The sequence below is a fragment of the Peromyscus maniculatus genome, chromosome 14 (assembly GCF_049852395.1).
Source record: "Peromyscus maniculatus bairdii isolate BWxNUB_F1_BW_parent chromosome 14, HU_Pman_BW_mat_3.1, whole genome shotgun sequence".
Lineage (NCBI taxonomy): Eukaryota > Metazoa > Chordata > Mammalia > Rodentia > Cricetidae > Peromyscus > Peromyscus maniculatus.
In genome coordinates, this window is record NC_134865.1 from 75607173 (window position 1) to 75626653 (window position 19481).

General features: G+C 46.0%; 1 protein-coding gene across 1 annotated transcript; it reads right to left on the reverse strand.

The window, feature by feature from the left end:
- Nucleotides 1–1470: 1470 nt before the first annotated feature.
- On the reverse strand, nucleotides 1471–19215 carry LOC102916725 (serine protease inhibitor A3N-like). Its single transcript, XM_015991673.3, has 7 exons — nucleotides 19110–19215; nucleotides 18015–18165; nucleotides 9264–9350; nucleotides 6858–7511; nucleotides 4701–4974; nucleotides 3364–3514; nucleotides 1471–2416 (listed from the first exon to the last, which is right to left on the reverse strand). Exons 3-7 carry the CDS (start codon nucleotides 9316–9318, stop codon nucleotides 2216–2218), a joined length of 1335 nt encoding a protein of 444 aa, XP_015847159.3. The 5' UTR covers nucleotides 9319–9350; nucleotides 18015–18165; nucleotides 19110–19215; the 3' UTR covers nucleotides 1471–2215.
- Nucleotides 19216–19481: the final 266 nt, after the last annotated feature.

Here is a 19481-nt window from a genome sequence, read left to right on the forward strand (position 1 = left end):
ATTCTAGGTGTGTAGAAATCACTGTGGCATTCAGAAAATACCCAGACATTCAACCTCAGGGAACTGCACTGTTTCCAGGCCCATCTTTCCTGCTTCACAGTCTGCTACCTCTCTTGCATACCAAGGTGGTCCCTGTAGGAGGTTCATCACCAGGGCAATATTTGGTGGTCAGGTCCTGGGGGAACCCTCATAGAATAGGGAAAAGTGAAACCCTAACATCTGTGTCATAGACTCCATTAATAGGTAAACTCAGACTTTGCCAATAACTTCTGGACCCAACTCCTGTGGCAGCATGAGATGTACTCAACATCAGGCTCCTTAAATACCTGGTGTGAAGCCAGAAAGGATGCAGAGATACAGCTGAGGCCTGTCAGTGATCGTGGAGTGCATGAGGTGGCAATCTCAGGGCCCTGAGACATGCCTGTTGTTTGGACATGCCTGTTTTCAATGTATGGGTCCTGTTCTTATCACTCCATAGTCCTCATGGAGTGGTACCTTAGTGCACAGTGCACAAAAGAATCCTGTGTGTGACCCTCCAGGCTGTAATTCTCTTGTAACAAGATGTCTACCTGTTCATTGTCTGCTCTTAGGAACCTTGAGACTCAAGTATGTCTCAAACTGAATGAACAACCTTCTGTTCTGTGCAGGCTTCTACAGTGTTTCCAGGCTCACAAATTCTCCATGACAACCAAAACCCCAACCCAAATCCAACATGGCCTTTTCTTGTCCTCCATCTGAGCACTAAAGCAAATCTTTGAGTTGAATTATCTCCTCTCCTCTCCAGGTGTGGCCTGATGTTCCCTGAAACAGCCCTTATTGACAATCCCCACACTTGTCTAGAGCAGTTCTCTGCTTTAGAGCCACCCAAAGTTATGAGGTTCCCAAGGTAGGAACAGTGATTCACCCCTCCCAAGCTCCCTGTAGTTCTGAGTCATTTGAGAATCCTCACAGGGCCAAGCTCTCTGACATCTGGTGACTGTTTCTTTCTTCTCCTAAACACCCATGATTCTTAGAAATGCCTCCATTGTTCTTTGCTCTGCCCAAAGCATTCTTTCTGGTCATCTTACCACCTTCTCTTCCTCCTCTGATCTCAGCACAGAGGTTACACAATCAATAGACTGTTGAGGCAGTTCTCTGTGAAGCACCCAGAGACTTGTTTTGTGATCCACCTGCACACCACCATGGTGATGCCTGGGCACAGAAACCCTGCTTGGTGAAAACTGTTTCTCTAACATCAGGACACTTGAAGAACATCACTGAAGTCATAATGTCTAGCTGTGAGGTCATGGGAAATGACTAAGCTTCTCTGTGCCTCAGTTTCCTCCTCCATAAAATGGACTAATAATAATGTAGTTCAGAGGTCCATCACAGGAGTCACAGACTGTGAGTGACAATCTCTACTATCCTGTGGTCACTGGAGGCCACACCCCTGCCAATAGAAGCTGAGTGAACACTGCCTGGACACTTTTTGAGCAGTTATACATTTATTGATGCTTTGCTCGAAGCACTGCATTTTGGGTAAGGAAGGTGGACGTGTCCATCTGTTGTGTGAGGATGGTCAGATGGAAACCAAGAAAAAGACTCCTCTGCCCTAGGTTGGTGTCCTAGGGGGAAAGAGCTGGTCTGACCAACCGACTCCATGAGCTGCAGGAGTGAGGGACCCAACACTGTGCCAGATGTGGGCAGGGTGAGGAGCCCCTGTAAGGGACAGTGGGTGGCAGAGCCTGGAAGAGGGAAAGTGTGAGACAGGAACTGGGCACAGTGTGATACCAGGTGCCAGGAATAGACTCAGGGCGGCAGGTTTCCTTCTCAATGCTAGGGTGAGGTTCACATAGTTGACCTATAAGTTTGGTTAGTCCCATCAAGCCTGTGGAAGATGAAGGCAGACATAACCAGAGCCTAGATAGGGACAGAGCCTACTGCCAGGGCCCAGGCTTTTGTGTAGAGGCAAATACAGGAGAGGCAGCAGGGAGGAACACAAAGATAGAGTTCAGGTTCAGAAACATGAGCTAGTGTAGCCAGGAGGATTGGGAGCCTGACACTGACTGTCCAAGGGCCCTGTGTATGTTTGAGTCATAGTTAGTCACTGTCACTGTCACTGTCCAATCCAGGCATGGCACAGCTATTTAGAGCATTGAGGCCAAAATGCACATAGAGATCCACATACAGGCTCAATTCCTGGCTCCCAGGAAGAAGGCTCACCACTTAGGAAGTTCTAGCCTCTTTTAGGGTTTGTGATCTTGGCCAAAAAGAGTAGAGTCTGAGTATTTGTGTCAAAGATAATCATCAGGAATGGCCTGTCAAAACTCAAAATAAATGGGTCCAATATTGCAGACCTGAGGGTGAATTTGACTCCTGTGGCGGCAGCTGCTTCTGTGCCTGTCTCAGCCACATCCAGCACAGCCTTGTGGACCACCTGTAGGAGAAAGACATCACTCACTGGAGACCAGGGAGGGCAGGAGAGGAGATTCCTGAAGGAAGCATCCACTGCTGGCCTCGGCTGCTGGTGAAGTGGTTTGTTCCTACAGTGAGCTCCACCCCTGGTGTTTCCAAGTCTCTGCTCAGGGTGTGAGATGAGGCATGGCCTGGGTCTGCTCAGTCTCTGAGAATCTTGTTGTCCTCAAACCCATCCTCAAACTGGAGGATGGTAGTAGGAAACTCCAGTCCTTACTCCATAGGCAGCTTCTCAGCAGACCCACAGGAATATCCAGTGTGCTGGCAGCCACTGCAGGCTTCAGCATGCCTCCTGCTCCAGTCTCCTTGGGACATACAGCAGCAATGCACAGGACATGGCTTCTCATTCCAAGACTGCCATGCCCTGCTGGTACAGATCTGAGCCCAAGCCTCTGAGTGGGCAGTGGACAGAATGCTAGGCATTGCCAGGCTGTGTATCTTTAAATGTATGTGGGATCCTAAGGCATCTTTTCTCCTATTATTAAAATTTCATCCCATCTTCCATTCACAACTTGTTATTTCCTTTACTACTGCTGTTCTGTGTGCTAGTGAAGAAGTACTGGACCAGCTCTGCAGTGAATAAGCTGAGGCTGGAAGTGATTTGTCCTACAGTGGATTGTGGGTGGCATCCATACTACAGCACGGGTCAGTGCCGATGGTGGTCTAAGACTAAGCACAGGCTCCGTCCTACCATAGAAACCTAGGTGAAGTTATGTTCAGGGGGTAGAATAGGGATTGGTGCATGGTATCCAGCAGGAGTGTCTAGGCTGTAATCCAGCTCTCCCAGGATGAGTGAATCTCAGAAATGCAGGCTTTCTCACACATTTACCATTCCCCACACACCACAACTTGGCCTTCACCATCCACATTCAGGCACCAAGGTGAACGACTGAGTGTATCTTGTCTTACCTGAGAGACTATCAGGTCCTTCGCTCCTGTGATCCTAGACAGGTCAGCCTCTTTGGAGAAGACTTCCCTGATGCCCAGCTGTGGAAGGATTTTCTCCAGGCTGTAGTCAGTGGAGATGGAGAACTTGGGCATGTAGAGATCATCGATCATCCTGAGAATAACAAAGGCATATGAGATCACTGGCCTCCATTCCCCATCAATCCACATTGTTTCTCTCACTGGAGAGCAGCCCTCTTTCCATCCATGCCTAGACCATGTGATTTTTTCTTCCTTTTGCAATAATTATTATATTGTTGTAGTAATTTTTATTGCAGTAATTATTATATTGTTGCAGTAATTATCTATCAGTGCCTGAGAGTGAACAGGGCCCAGACAAAGAGGCTTGGTACCAGCTGTTCCTCTGCCAAGAATGCTTTTCTCCCAGATACATAAAATGCAGTTCCTCCCTGTCATGTGGACCTTCAGACTTCATCTAATGATCATTCTAGTTAAATCTGCACATTCCATGTGATTCCACCTTTCCTCAACTCCTCTCACCTTTCCTCCTTCCTTCCTTTCTTCCTTCCTTCCTTCCTTCCTTCCTTCCTTCCTTCCTTTCTTCTTTCTTTCTTTTCTTGTTTCTTTGATTTGTTTTTCTGCTTTTCCTCAAGACAAGGTTTCTCTGTGTAACTCTGGCTGTCCTGGAGCAAGCTCTGTAAACCTGGCTGGCCTCAAAATCAGAGATATACCTTCTTCTATGCCCTGTTTGCTGGGATTAAAGACATGCACCACCACTACCTGGCTTCTACCCTATCTTTTAATTAATCATATAACACTCCATTGTATTTTCATGCTCTTACTCTCTCTTCCATTGTCATATTATGATCACCCAATGATAAGGAATAATGTCTCGGATAGCCTCTCTGGTTCTAAATCACAGCTTGGCACATAGTAAGTATTCAAGTCTTCATTGCACTAATGGTGAATGAATGAGTGATGAGGGGAAGAGATGGCTACACAGGGCAGAGCTGATTCTCAGAGCTGGTCTCATCTCAACCTCACTCCCCTCTGCATTCCAAAACCCATTCAAGATTCCCTGTAATTAAGGCCTGTTAGACACAGAGGAATCCTCAGCTCCTGCTCTAGCTGATCTCATCTTGTGCACAACAAAATGTCAGTAAAATCAGGTTCCAAACTACCAAGTCAGCAGAGGGAAAGTCACCTCCACTTCACTTGTCCCTGGTGACTCATCAACGGTTACTAGTACACTATGGAGCCTCTGAGGGACAGGAACACAGGGCCTCAGGCCAACAGCAGGATGGGGATCCAGACCAGCTCTGGTTCCTGTGCACACACACCTGGGCCTCAGAGAGTCCTTCCATTTCCTCAGGGTCTCTGGTTGCAAGCTGGCTTCCACCTGCTGCATCCTGCCCTCATCAGGGAGGATGAACAGGGCGCTGGCATTGCCTATGTACTTCAGCTCCACCACAGAGCAGGACAGGTCCTCATCCTGGAAGTAGGGTGTGGTCAGATCTTCAATGTGCATCATGGGCACCTTCACAGACCTGTTATTGCCCAAGTGGAACTCAGACTCAAATGTGTCTTCAGGGTCAAAGGACGTATTCCATTTTCCTAAAGATAAACAGAACCTCAGTTTGTAACATCACTTGAGGGACCCCACCTCTGTCCCATTTCTGACCATCTCCTGTGTTGTGACAGCAATCAGTCCAACTTCAACAACACAGAGTGTCCCTTAGGAGGTAGAAAATGATGGATTGGAAAGAAAAAAAAATCCTTGTAGATAGACAGACTCCTAGAGATGAAAAGAGACTCTAAGCTTGGTTTGGAAAGGGAAAACCCAAAACAAAGCCTGGCTACTTAAGCTAACTAAGAAACAACATGGCATCTTAGGGTGGGGTGTATTAGAGAGAAATGAGAGTGAAAGTGGGGAGCCTGGGGAGAGTTGAGGATCCCTTCTTCCTCAGGAGGAGCCACATCTAGAAGACGATGTGTTGTGGGACAGGCTTCAGGGGAAACAGGACAAGAGAGACTGAAATCTCCCACACTGTGAGGAGTCCATGGTCCCATAGATTGCAGACTAAAATGTGAGTAACAAGTCCTCAGCTCACACATGGTCTATGGCCACCTCCACAAATCATAGATATCCCATTCAGAATTATCCTGGATTCCGAAAGAACTTGGTACTGAAACAATTTCTTGGGCTTGGGATCTAGCAGCCTAAACATGCACCCCTACCTCACAGCCAAGCAGCATTGGAGCTTGAGACCTGAGGCTAAAGAGACATGCCAAGCCATCCTTCAGGCCATCACTCTGCTTCCACCATTCCCAGCCACAGCAGCTCTGCAGCCATCCTGTCCTCCTGTCCTCTGTCCTCTTAGACTCTTTTTCTGTCCACGGCCACCTTGAGTTTTTGTCCATTGTCTCAGATCCTGCCCTCCCTCTGCCCTGCACTATCCTTAATTCAACCCAGATCTGATTACATCATGACTTCTCTCAGATACCAAGTTCTGGGCTGTCTCCTAACTCCTTGGTCTCTGTCAGGCAGGGTGTTGTGGGTGTGGGCTCTGAAAGTTCCCCTATTACCCTTACCAATTTTATCTCCAACTGAGTCTCCCAACTCTCTTGCATACAACTTTCAATAGACTCGATGGCCCTGGAGCGTGTCTTGGGCATTCTAACCTTCAGGATGTTTGGGCGAGCAATTTTACAAAAGCAAAATTCCATGAGGCAGCCATACCCTAAACACAGAACACTGCCTGGCTGACACCTCCCTCTCGTTAGTGTCTGCTCCTGCATCCCTGCTTTTCCGTGTCCAGGCCCAGCTCATTACCAAAATGGCACAAGGGAGAGGTCCTGAACAGGAATTGCCCACAGGGCTCTTCAGTAGGTATGGGACATGCTACTTTCACCCTTAAGATAGAGGAGGCACACTCTTCAGGTCAAGAAATCTCCAGCTTCTCTCAACCCTCCTAGAAACAGAGGCTCTACATCAAGGATAAAACCTTCTACATAAATAAATGGAGATAAAATGGAGATAAATGTCTACATAGATAAAATGTATTAGAAATTCTGGAGAGGGGAACTGAGGGACATGGACTTTGCAGAGAGAAACCACGGCTTCTGCCTACTCAGGAAGAACTGGGTGTGTAAGCTATGCATTCTCATAGTATGTTTAAGTTGCTGCCAAAATTAGCCCTCTTACACTGAGAGCAGGGGTTCTTTTGAAAATGAACCAGGAACTACAACTATATGTGTGTGTGTGTATGTATACATATACATATATGTATATATGTGTGTGTGTGTGTGTGTGTGTGTGTGTGTGTGTGTGTGTGTGTGTGTGTATCCTAAGGAGAAGTAAGGCTTGTGGGTAATAAGAAGTTAGGCACCTATATCTCCAAAGTCATAAACACCTCCTTTCAAGTGGTCAGTGTAAAGACACAAGACACTCAGCCAGCATTCTCTCCCTTCATGCCCTAACCAGTAACCATCCTCACCTTTAAAGTAGATGTAATTCACCAGCACCATTACTGTACACTCATCCAGTTCTGACATTAGTTCTTTGATCTTCTGCTGGGTCTGTTTCCTCACATAGTCATTAATGAGCTTTTTGGCCTCATCAGGCTGCTGGAAGTCAGTCATGGAGACCTCAGACTGGTACAGTGCCCTTGCCTTCTCCTTGAACTCTGCCAGGATCTGTAGGCGCTTTTCAACAAACATCATGCTGCCTATGCTGATATTTATCTGGTCTCCTGGCTGACTGAGCGTGTGGAGGAGGTGCCCAAAGCCCCTGTGGATGTTTGCCTCAGGGGTTTCTGTGAGATTGAACTTGAGACCTTCTAGAATCTCTTCCAGGGTGTTGCTGCTTGCTCCTAGAGATAGGATGGCCAAGGCAGCTGAGATGCTGAATGGGGAGAAGAGAATATTTTTATTTGGATTCTTCAAAACCAGCTCCCTGTAGAGGCTGAAGGCAAAGTCAGTGTTGACGGAGGCCAGTTTCAGACTGTCCATTTTTGTCCCATTGTTTTGGTCTTCATGGACTTCGATGTCCCTTCCCAATGTGCCATATGTAATGCAGAGAACAACAAGGCAGATAACTGCTATCAAGAGTCCCAGAGCTACAAGGAGGGCCATCTTCTTTGTTCTACAGGCTGAAAAGTAAAGATCCTTTGAGTCTGGGAGGGCCAGGTGGTGTCCTGACCACCTCCTTGTCCTCCCACAGGGCTGCACTGTGTCCCTGCTCTGCTGCCCCTTGCTGCCTCTGGGACCTTGCATGGGAGGTGCTCTGACCACTCAGATGGCAGTCCCACAGTATGTGCTCCTGGTATCAGCACTGGAGGAAGCATTGCAGTAGCCCAGTCTCCTCACAGAGAACCAAGACCCAGAGAGGGGAATGGACACGCGAGGTCCACAGAGAAGCCAAAAGAGGAGTGGAGGGATGGGACGAGCCCTGTCTGATCAGATTGTCTCCTCTTATTCTTTCCTGCAGAAGGATTCATTAGAAGGCTGGGGACCCTCTTCCTTTGCACTCACCCCCCTACCACCCTGTAGGCAGAACTTAGGGTCCTTGGAGTAGTTGCTAGCACAGGCCCTAAATTTGCCTCTTCATGACAAGTCTGGGAAATCTCAAGGCCTTTGACAGAATCTGGTGCATGAAGCTGGACCTGGGGAGGAATAATTGAGAGGTAGCACCAGAGACATCTGGTGTCATGCCAGAGCCTTGGCACCCCCAGAACGGGTCATGGCAGGACAAACAGAGGAAGGTTCTTTCAGTTCTGCCAGGGAACCACATGATGGTTTGCAACTCAGGCTTGGGAGGCCTCCTGGTGGGAAGAAAGGTGAGTGATGTCAGTCTCTGACCCCTGGACCAGATTTTGTTTTGGCTCTTGGTATGGCTGTGTGGTAGCAAGCAAATGGGTGGATCTCTCTGGGAAGCTTGGTAAGTGACCCAGGTTACATTATTTGTAAATTTCTGACTTATTATGGGTCAATGGGGCTTAGTTGTAGGGAATGTCTACAGGGCTATCTCTTCCATCCACCCCTGGAGTGGGGACCACAAGCATCCTAAAGGACTACAGTTGAGGGGTTGTGATCTTGGTAAACACAGGCACACACAACTAGCCTTGAACATTTGTTCAGGTGTCCAAAGGTGAAAGTGGATAGTAAATGAGTGGGAGGGAGAGGAGAGAGTGGACATCAGGATCTTGAAGAGATCAAGAAGGACTGATAAAATGGAAGAAAAGGTAGATAGGAAGAGGGAAGGGGATGGAAAGGAGGAGGAGCCAAAGGGAAGATGGAGGGGAGAAAGCACTAGAAGAGCGTAGTGGGAATAGCAGGGAGCAGAGGAGGGCATGCTGGAGCTAAGCTGCTTGTCCCCACGGCTGTCACATGCCTGCAGAGGAAACAGGGACTTCATCTGCCTTTACCCAGTATTTGCTTTCAGACTGATGAAAGCATTTCTTTGGAAAAGCTCTGAGCAATATTTTGTACAAAAGTTGTTTCCAGAGGGAAGGGGCTGCAATGTGTGCAGCAGGAGACCTGGCTCAGGGGCTGAGCTATTGCCTTGTTTCCTTCCCTAGTTGAGGGAGAAGCTCCTCTGCTCAGCCATGGGATCTATGGGGGAAGTGGGTCCCTGATTCCCAGGCAGCTCCTGTCAGCTCTAAGTATGGCAGGGCTGCCACCTCTCTCAGAGGGACTCTGCAAATTGCCTATCTCACCTAAGCTCCTAGAGCAGCACCCAGGCTAGACAAGGTCTCAATACTTCCTTCCTGTGTAGGGTGAGAAGAAGCAGGTTTTATTCACTCGTCATGAGCAAAGTCTATGACTCCTGCATCTTTCATAGACATAAAGATCCAAACTGGAGAGGCAATTTATATGCACCAGGAATGTCCCCTGGTTCCAACCTTGTGCTCCAGGAACAACTCGTGCCATACCAAGACTCCTGGTCATCATCAGCATAACACAGTCCTGGGAAGGCTTCTCTTCTGTCCCTGGAGAGAAATAATCCCAGGCATTACCTGTGGAGCTGATTCCCATTGCCAGTGTCTGTGACAGCTGAGTCCTGGTGTTCAGAGTTGATGCTTGACTGGTGTGTTGTTCCCTGTAAGCATACTGATGCCTATTTATCCCCACCCCAGGGTTTCTTCCCTTTTCTTAGGAAATGCTTGCACATAAAAGCTGTGCTCTGTGCTCAGACTGGAAACGACAGACAGGATTATTTCTTATAGCGTGGATATAGAGGCTCCTGCTAGCAGAACCACCTCCTGATATGAAAATGCCCAACTGGGTTCTGAAAAAGCCTGCTGGATCTCCTGGGTGTATCTTCTGTTTATCTAATGCAGAAGTAAAGTCAGAAGCAAAAAGAGTCTGTGTGGAAACAGGGAGAAGTCAGAAGCAAAAAAAAAAAAAAAAAAAAAGACTGTGCACAACCGCTGTCTACTTCTCACCAAGCAGGACGGCAGCAAACGTTTGTCCTGTACTTTCTAAGTCACTTTGAAAAGAATACAACAACTCTCTGACCACCAATTTCTTTGGGGAAACTCATACATTAATAAACACATGCCGCAAACTGACAGAACCCTGTCTACATCTGTGTAACCATCCTGTCAGGCAGCAATGGGCATATTCTCAATAGAGACTCACTCTCCCCTCTTTGGCTCTCAGACATGATAGAGAAGCTCCCTTGTCTGGAGGGGAAGGAAACTCCTAGAGGAATCTGTGTCTGCAGAGCCTGGCTGGCTGATCTGAAATTCAGTACTGTAGAGAGATGGGAACACTGCAGGTCAGAGGCTAATGACCTTCTCATGGGCTAAGTGCTGCCTCTCTGGAACAGCCTGTTTCCTCCCTCTGTGTCAGAACTAAACCTTGTGACAATAGACTCCATTAACTTAGCAGACAACCAGCTTCAATCCAAAAGCTAAGAATGCAAGAAGATAATATCTTGAGCCTGTAGGGAAGCTCCTCCATGTTGATGCACCTGACTCTCTGAGGTTCCCACTTCTGCATTTTAAACTTGCCTTGAAATGGGACTTTGTTTGGTTAAACTATTAAGTTTTTGTGAAACTGTTTCTATATTGAACATGATATTTGGGTAACTTAAGTCTGTGTTCTCAGCTCATTGTTGCTCAAAATGGTTCTTATAAAGTGTCTGTTATTCCCCATAGGATGAGAGCTGTGGTGTTTGTGTCAACAGTGTGGTTAGAGACTCAGCAGACAGGGGTTAGGTCCAAAGCTGCTGTTCCCAAAATGGATGTGCTGGTCCTAACAAGAAGAATTTTGGTTGAGCAAACAGAAGCCCAAAGGCAGGTCTCTGTGTACCAGAGAAGCAGATCACCCATGGTGCATTTCTCTTTACCAGGAGCCATCCAAATATCCCACAAATGTCAACTACATCAGGCAAGGGCACCCAGCTCCCCTTCCATTCAGACGGGCTGAATCCACTCAAAGATACCTACTCTGCTGTCATATAAAATCTGTTTGCTTTTCTGTCATTTTATCCCTTCATGGGCTCCATAAAGACTTCAAACTTCCTTTTGAAACATCACATGTATATCCTCTGCACAGCTCTCAGCATTTTTGTCTTCCAAGCTCCCACAGAACATCCCACTCAGCTCCCAACACTCAATAGCTTTTCTAGCCCAAAGTTCCAAACTCCTTCTACATTCCTTCCCCAAATATAGTAGATCTATCACAGCAATACCCTGCTACATTGGTACCATCTTGTAGTACATAGGGTTTTCTGATGCTGTGATGAAACACTATGACCAAAAAGCAAGTTGGGGAGGAAAAGGTATATTTGGCTTTTACCTCCATATTGCTGTTCATCATTGAAAAAAGTTAGGAGAGAAACTCAAAAGGAAAACAACATGGAAGCAGGAGCTAAATCAGAGGTCCTGGAAGGATGCTGCTTACTGACTTGCTTCCCTGGCTTGCTCAGTTTGCTTTCTTACAGAACCACCAGGCCAGGAATGCCACCAGCCACAGAAGGCCGGGCCCTCCTTCATCAATAACTAATTAAGAAAATTCCTCAGAGCCAGATCTTACTGAAGCATATTCTAAATTAAAGTTCCATTCGTTAATTTAACTCCCTTTTTTCTGTGCATGTGCCCAGGTGACATAAGACCAGCCAGCCTGGTGCCCATGAACAAAGTGGTCGAGGTGATAGAGAGGAGGGTTGTGCATAAGTTTGACAATGTGGACCACCAGTCAGCAAGGCTAACATGGCTACATCTGCCACTGAGTGCCAGATCTGCCAGCAATGTACTCCAACACTGAGTCCCAGACATGGTACCATTTTTCCTGGATAACCAGCCAAGGTCCAGGTGGCAAGGTAACTACATTGGACCACTTCTTTCTTGAATAAGAAAATGGTTTGTCTGTACTGAATATGGTGGTTGGCCCCAATAGACTCATGTGTCTGAATGCTTGGCCCACCGGGAGTGGCACTATTGGGTGTGGCATTGTTGGAGGAAGTGTGTCTCAGTTCACTTCTGCTGTCTGCAGATCAAGATGTAGAAGTCTCAGCTCCTCTGCTGTACTGTGTCTGGCCTGATAAAGAGATGGGATGGTCATTTAAAGATACAGTTACAGTGTCAATTATGTGGCAACAGTCCAGAAGGCTGTGGCAGCATTCTCCAGAAGGTGATACATACTTCAAATCATTGTCCTGTATATGGTATGGTTTCTCCCACAGCCAGGATTCACACAGGTATAGGAGTTAAGAGATACAAGGGAAGGGGTCCACTCACTATCACCCCTAGTGATCTAATTGAAGGTTTGTTACTCTCCCTATTCCCATGACCTAAATTCTGCTGGCCTAGAAGTTTTGTTTCTAGGGGTCGGATTGCTCTTGCCAGGAGACCAACAAACATTCCACTGAAAACTCAGACTTCTTCCTGGCCACTTTGGGCTTCTGATTCCTTTTATCCAACAGTCTATGAGTGGAATGATTCTGTTAAGTGGAGAGGTTGGTTCAGATTACTAAGCAGAATTGGATTGCTTCTCCACAGTGGAGAGAAGAAAGAATATATCAGGAGGTTAGGGGGATCCTTTAGGGAGTCTTTTTGTGTTACCATGTCCTGAGATTAAAGGCATGAGAAACTACAAGAATCTAGTCCAGGTAAAGTGACAAAGGGAATGAAGGTGTGGGTCACTTCTCCAGGAAAGAGCAAAGATCAAGTGAGGTCCTTGCTGAGTATGCAGGAAATTCAGAATGGCCAACAGAGGAACATAGTTATAAATATCAGTGAAGTCTGTGTGACCAGATCCAGAAATAAGAATTATGATTGACAGGAGTGTTTTTATCTTTTTTTTTTTGGTTAAGAATGTATTTGTACATATATTGGTGTTTTCTTTCCTCAATTTCTTTATCATGAAATGTAGCATCAATTCAGAGAATACCAGTGAATATAATATTCAAGTTAGGGCCAGTTCTGATGGACCAAGAGGTGAGTCACTGTTTTCCCAGCCAGTCATCCAGTCTCTAAGCCTTAGGCCCAGGGGCACAACCCATGTCCCCAAACCCCCACCCATTGCTGCCCCAGTTACAGGCCAGCAGGTAAGTGCTGACAGGTCTGACCACCATCCCTTCTCTGTCAGATTCAGAAATCTACAATCCCCACTCCATCCCCCAAACCTACCCATCCCACAAGACTGCAGCTACTCCCTGAGACACAGACTCCTCCAGTTCTAAATGGAACAAGAGCTATGATGGGACCAAGAGCTCCCTGAGACACAAACACCACCAGAGTAAGAATACATTCAACAACATAAAGAGCAATATGGCAGAACCAGAACCTAGTGGTCCCACAACAGCAAGACCTGAACATCCTATCATAGAAGAAGCAGAAGACAACGACCTTAAAAATGAGTTTATGAAGATGATAGAGGCCTTTAAAGAGAAAATTGAAAAATTCCTTAAGAGGTCAAGGAAGAGTCAAACACAAACTTGGAAGAAATCAATAAATCCCTTAAAGAAAGTCAAGAAAAAGCAATCAAACAGCTGAAGGAAACAGTTCAAGACTTGAAAATTGAAAAAGAGGCAATAAAGAAGACACAAGGCAAAGGATACTGAAAATGCAAAATCTGAGTAAACAAACAGGAACTGCAGATGCAAGCATATCCAACAGAATGCGAGAGCTGTAAGAGAGAATCTCTGGAGTTGAAGATATGATACAGAAAATATATTCGTCAGTCAAAGAAAACATTAAAGCCAACAAAGTCATAACACAAACTATCCAGGAAATCTAAGACACCATGAAAAAAATTAAACCTAAGAAAAATAGGTATAGAAGAAGGAGAAGGATACCAACTCAAAGGCACAGAATACATATTCAACAAAAATATAGAAGAAACTTTCCCAACCTAAAGAAGGAAATGCATATGAAGATACAAGATGCTTACAGAACATCAAATAGACTGGATCCTCTCCCCACCCCACCTCACCACACCACCCAAAAGTCTCCTCATCACATAGTAATCAAACCACTAAACATAGAGCCAGAAGGTCTTAGACAGACATTGTGCAGACACTAAGAGATCATGGATGCCAGCCCAGATTATTATACTCAGCAAAGTTCTCAATCAACATAGATAGAGATTGCAACAAGATATTGCATGACAACAGACTTTAAAACTACCTATCCAGAAATCCAACCCTACAGAAAGCATTAGAAGGAAAAATCCAACCTGAGGAAGTAAGATGCACCCATGAAAATACAGGCAATAGATAATCCCATACCAACAAATCCCAAAGAAGGGAAACACACATATACTTCCACCAAAATTAACAGGAATTAGCAATCACTGTTCATTAATATCCCTTTGTAGCACAAATTGTTAGAAGGTCTTATTAATAAAAACAAACCTGGAGCCAGGTATTGAGGTGAATGCTGAAAGATCAGGGAGACAGAACAGGCCACAGCTAACCTCACCTCACCAACTTCTCAGCCGATCCTGTTTCCTCAAACTGGAAGCCTCTGAGTCATCATCTGGAATAAATTCTAGCTGAACTGCTGCTAAAACTCTAAAAGCTTAACCAGGCTCTTGTTCCTGGTCCTCACCCCTTATATACCTTTCTGCTTCCTGCCATCACTTCCTGGGATTAAATCATGTGTCACCATGCCTGGCTGTTTCCAGTGTGGCTTTGAACTCACAGAGATCCTGATGGATCTCTAACACCAGAATGTTAAGATTAAAGGTGTATGTCACCATTTTCTGGCCTCTATGTCTATCTAGCAGCTGTTTTGTTCTCTGACCCCAGATAAGTTTATTAAGGTGCACAATATATTGGGGGACACAAGATCACCACATCCCTTAATATCAATGGAATCAATTTGCATATAAAAAGAAAGAGGCTAACAGAATGGATTCAAAATCAGGATTCATCCTTCTGCTGCATATGAAAAACAAACCTCAACTTCAAAGACAGACACTACCTCAGAGTAAAGGGTTGGGAAAAGACTTTCCAATTAAATGGACTTAAGAAGCTCGCTGGTGTAGCTATCCTAATATCTAACAAAATAGACTTCAAACTAAAATCAATCAAAAGAGATCAAGAAGGACATTATATATTAATCACAGGAAAAATCCATCAAGATGAAGTCTCAATTCTGAACATTTATGCCCCAAATACAAGGGCACCCACATCTGTAAAAGAAACATTACTAAAGCATAAATTTCACATCAAACCACACACACTAAGAATGGGAGACTTCAACAGCCCACTCTCACCAATGGACAGGTCTTCCAGACAGAAACTTAACAGAGAAATAAGGGAACTAACAGATGTTATGACTCAAATGGACTTAATAGACATCTGCAGAACATTCCACCCAAACACAAAAGAATATACCTTCTTCTCAGCACCCCACAAAACCTTCTCTAAAATTGACCACATACTGGGACACAAAGAAAATCTCAACAGAAACATATTTTTATTCATCAAAAATATACAGATTAAGGAGAAATCTTGTTTGTGAAAATCTACAGATATAAATGCCCAGGTAAATGGAATATATTCGTGAGGTAAATACACATCAGTGGGGGAATTCCCATAGCCATTTAGGGAAAAGTTGCAATAGCACATGTGAAAATTACTGAGAGAAGCAAACATTATACCAGAGTCTGGTATAATGCCTAATGAGATTTCCCAACAGAGAATTATTCATCTGGTGGGCTGACACCTTGAATATTACTGTCCATCTGCTGTTCTATGACATGGCCCTTGGCATTAACCCATCCAAAACTGCCTGTAGTTCTCAGTCATTTGAGAGTCCTCACAAGGCCAGGTGCTTTGACATCTGGTGACTGTTTATTCTTTTTCTCACCCCCCCCCAATTATTACTAGAAATGACTCCATTGCTGTGTGCCCTGCCTAAAGTATTCTTTCTGTTCATCTGACCACCTTCTTATCCTACTCTGACATCAGCACAGAGGTCACATGAGCCACAGACTCTTTTAGGAGCACTCTGTGAAGCACACAGAGCCTTGTTTTATGATCTACCTGCACACCACCAAGGTGATGCCCCAGACACAGAATGCCAGCTTGGTAAAAAACTGTTCCTCTGGCCTCAGGACACTTGAAAGAACATCCCTTCAGTCATAATGTCTAGCTGTGAGGTCATGGGAAATGGCTAAGATTCTGTGTCTCATTTTCCTCATCCATAAAAAGGACTGATAATAACACAGAGGTCAGAGGCACATCACAAAATTTTCAGATGGTGAGTGACAATATCTATTATCCTGGCTTCACTAGAGGGCAAATCCCTGCCAACAGGAGCTGAGTGAACACTGCCTGGGTACTTTCTATACAGTTATCTATTTATTGATCCTTTGCTCCAAGCCCTGCATTTTGTGTAAGGAAGGCAGAGTTGTCCGTCTCGTGTGATGTTGGTCAGTGGGGAACCTAGAAAAAGGCTCCTCTGCCCTAGGTTGGTGTACTGGGGGGAAAGAAGCTGGTCTGACCAACCAACTCTATGACCTACAGGAGTAAGGGACCCAAACTGTATCAGATGTGGGCAGGGTGAGGAGCCCCTGTAAGGGACAGTGGGTGGCAGAACCCGGAAGAGGCAAAGTTTGAGGCAGGAACTGGGCATGCAGTGGCTCCAGTTCTGGAAATAGACTCTGAGTGGCAGGTTCTCATCTCAAGGACTGGAGCTGAGGTCCATTTGATTGGGCTATAAATTTTCATAGTTCCATTAAGCCCGTGGAAGCTGAAGGCAGACATAACCAGAGCCCAGATAGAGACTGAGCAGATCTGCCCAGGGTTTTGGATAGAGACAGATACAAGATTGGCAGCATGGGGAGGCCACAAAGACAGGTTTCAGGGTCAGGAACATGAGCCAGTGCTGCCAAGAGGACTGGGAGCCTAGCACTGATTGTCCATGGGCTCCTGTGCATGTGGGAGTCATACAGTTAGTCACTGTCACTGTCCATCCAGGCATGCCACAGCCAATCAGAACGTGGAGGCCAAAATGCACACAGAGACCCACAAACAGGCTTAATCCCTACTCCTAGGAAGAAGCCTCACCACTTGGAAAGTTCTAGTTTCCCTTAGGATTTGTGACTTTGGCCATAAAGAGTGGAGTCTGAATGTTTGTGTCAGAAACCATCATCAGGAATACACTGCTGAAATTCATTTTCATAGGGTTAGAAATTAGAGCTGATCCCAAAGCTCTGACCCTTGTGGCAGCAGCTGCTTCTGTGCCTGTCTCATCCACATCCAGCACAACATTGTGGACCACCTGTAGGAGAAAGACATCACTCACTGGAGACCAGGGGGTGGGGCAGTAGAGCAGATTCCTGAAGCAAGCATCCACTGCTGGCCTCAGCTGATGGAGAGGTTGTTTTTCCTACTGTGAGCTCTACTCCTGGTGTTTCCAAGTCTCTGCTCAGGCTGTGAGAATCTGTGGTGCACTCAAACACACTGCAAACTGGAGCATGGATGTAGACAGCATCAGTCATTAATCTACAGGAATATTCTCAGAGTACCCACAGGGAAAAGCCTGGGTGCTGGCATCAAGTGCAGGCTTCATTGTCCCTCCTGTTCCAGCCTCCTTGGGACAAACAACCTCAATGCAAATGGCATAACTTCTTATTCTCAAACTGCCAGGCCCTACTAATACATATCTGAGCCCAGGCCTCTGCGTGGGCACTGGACAGAACACTAGGCATTGTCAGGCTGTGCATCTGGGAATGTAGTGTGGGGTCCTAAGGCATCTTTTCTGCTATTCTTAAGTTTTCCATCCCAATTGTCATTCATCTCTTCTTATTTCCTCTACTGCTACTGTTCTATGTGCTAGTCCAGAAGTACTGGACCAGCTCTGCAGTAAAGAAGCTGAGGCTGAAATGCCTTACCTTTCAAGGAATTGTGGACAGCATCCACACACAGCACAGGTTCGACCTATGGTTGTCGAAGACCAAGCACAGCCTCTTTCCCACCCTAAGTTCCTGGGTAAGATTATGCTCAGTGGGTAGAGGGGGGATTGGCTGCATGCTCTCCAGCAGGAATATCTAGATTATAATCCAGCTCTCACAGGATGAGAAATCTCAGAAACACAGGCTTTCTCACAAATTTACCATTCCCCCTGGCCACCTGGCCTTCACTATCCTCATTTTGGTATGCAATAAGAACCACCCAGTGTTTCTTGGCTTACCTGAGAGACTCTGAGGTCCTTGGCCCCTGTGGTCCTAGACAGGTCAGCCTGTGTGGAGAAGACTTCCCTGATACCCAGCTGTTGAGGGATGCCCTCTATGTTGTAGTCACTGGAGATGGAGAACTTGGGTATGTAGAGCTCGTCAATCATACTGAGAATGAAAAGAAGAAATATAAGTGTCTGTCACTGGACTGTGTGTCCCTCTCAAACCACATTATAGCTAGGTCACCTCTCCACAGACAGCCTTCTCACCAGAGAGAAGTCCTCTTTCCATGCAGGCATACATCACATGATTTTGCTTTTCTATTGCATTTATTACCCATCAGTGCCTGAGAGTGTTTACAGAGGCAGGCACTGAGGCTTGGTACCAACTCTTCCCTTACACAAAGTGCTTTTTTTCCCAGACCCAGAAAATGCAGTCCTTCCTTGTCATGTGGACCCTCAGACTGCACCTAATGAGTCTTCTATTTAAAATTGCACACTCCATCTGACTCCATTTTCCTGATCCTTGGGCCCTCCCCTTAAATATCTCATTCCTTCTTGTCTTTTAACAAATCAAATAATGTTTAGTTGCATTTCCATCTTCCTACTTTCTCTTTCTCAACTACAAGATGAACTCACAGGGTAAAAAGTTTTGTGTATTAGTCTCCGAAAAACTTGCAGGGTTTAAATCAGAACATTGCACATAGTGGGTCTTCAAGTCATCATTCTGTGAATGGTGAATGAATGAGTGGTGAGGGGATGAGATGGCTACACAGGACACAGCTGATTCTCAGAGCTGATCTCATCTCAACCTCCCTCCCCTCTGCATTCCAAACCCAGTCAAGATTCTCTGTAATTACAGCCTGTTAGACACAGAGGAATCCTCAGCTCCTGCTCCAGCTCAGCTCATCTTTGAACAACAAAAATGACAGTAAAATCTGGCCCCAAACTACTGACTCAGCAGAGGGAAAGTCACCTCTGCTCCACGTGTCCCTGCTGACTCTCCAGTCATTATACTGGGTGGTCGTGAGACTCTGAGGGTCAGGGACACTGAACCTCAAGGCAGCATCAGGATGGGGAGCCAGACCAGCTCTGGTTCCTTTGGACACACACCTGGGCCTCAGAGAGTCCTTCCATTTCCTCAGGGTCTCTGGTTGCAAGCTGGCTTCCACCTGCTGCATCCTGTCCTCATCAGGGAGGATGGACAGGGCCCTGGCATTTCCTCTGTACTTCAGCTCCACCACAGAGCAGGACAGATCCTCATCCCAGAAGTAGGGTGTGGTCAGGTCTTCAATGTTCATCATGGGCACCCTCACAGACCTCTTCTTGTATAGTTGAACTCAGACTCGAATGTGTCACGAGGGTTAAATGATGTCTTCCATTTCCCTAAATGTGGAGCAAGCCATCAAAATGTAACAGCACAGGAGAGACTCCACCTCCACCCCATTTTGGCCCAGCTTCTGAATCAAGAGAGCAATCAATCCA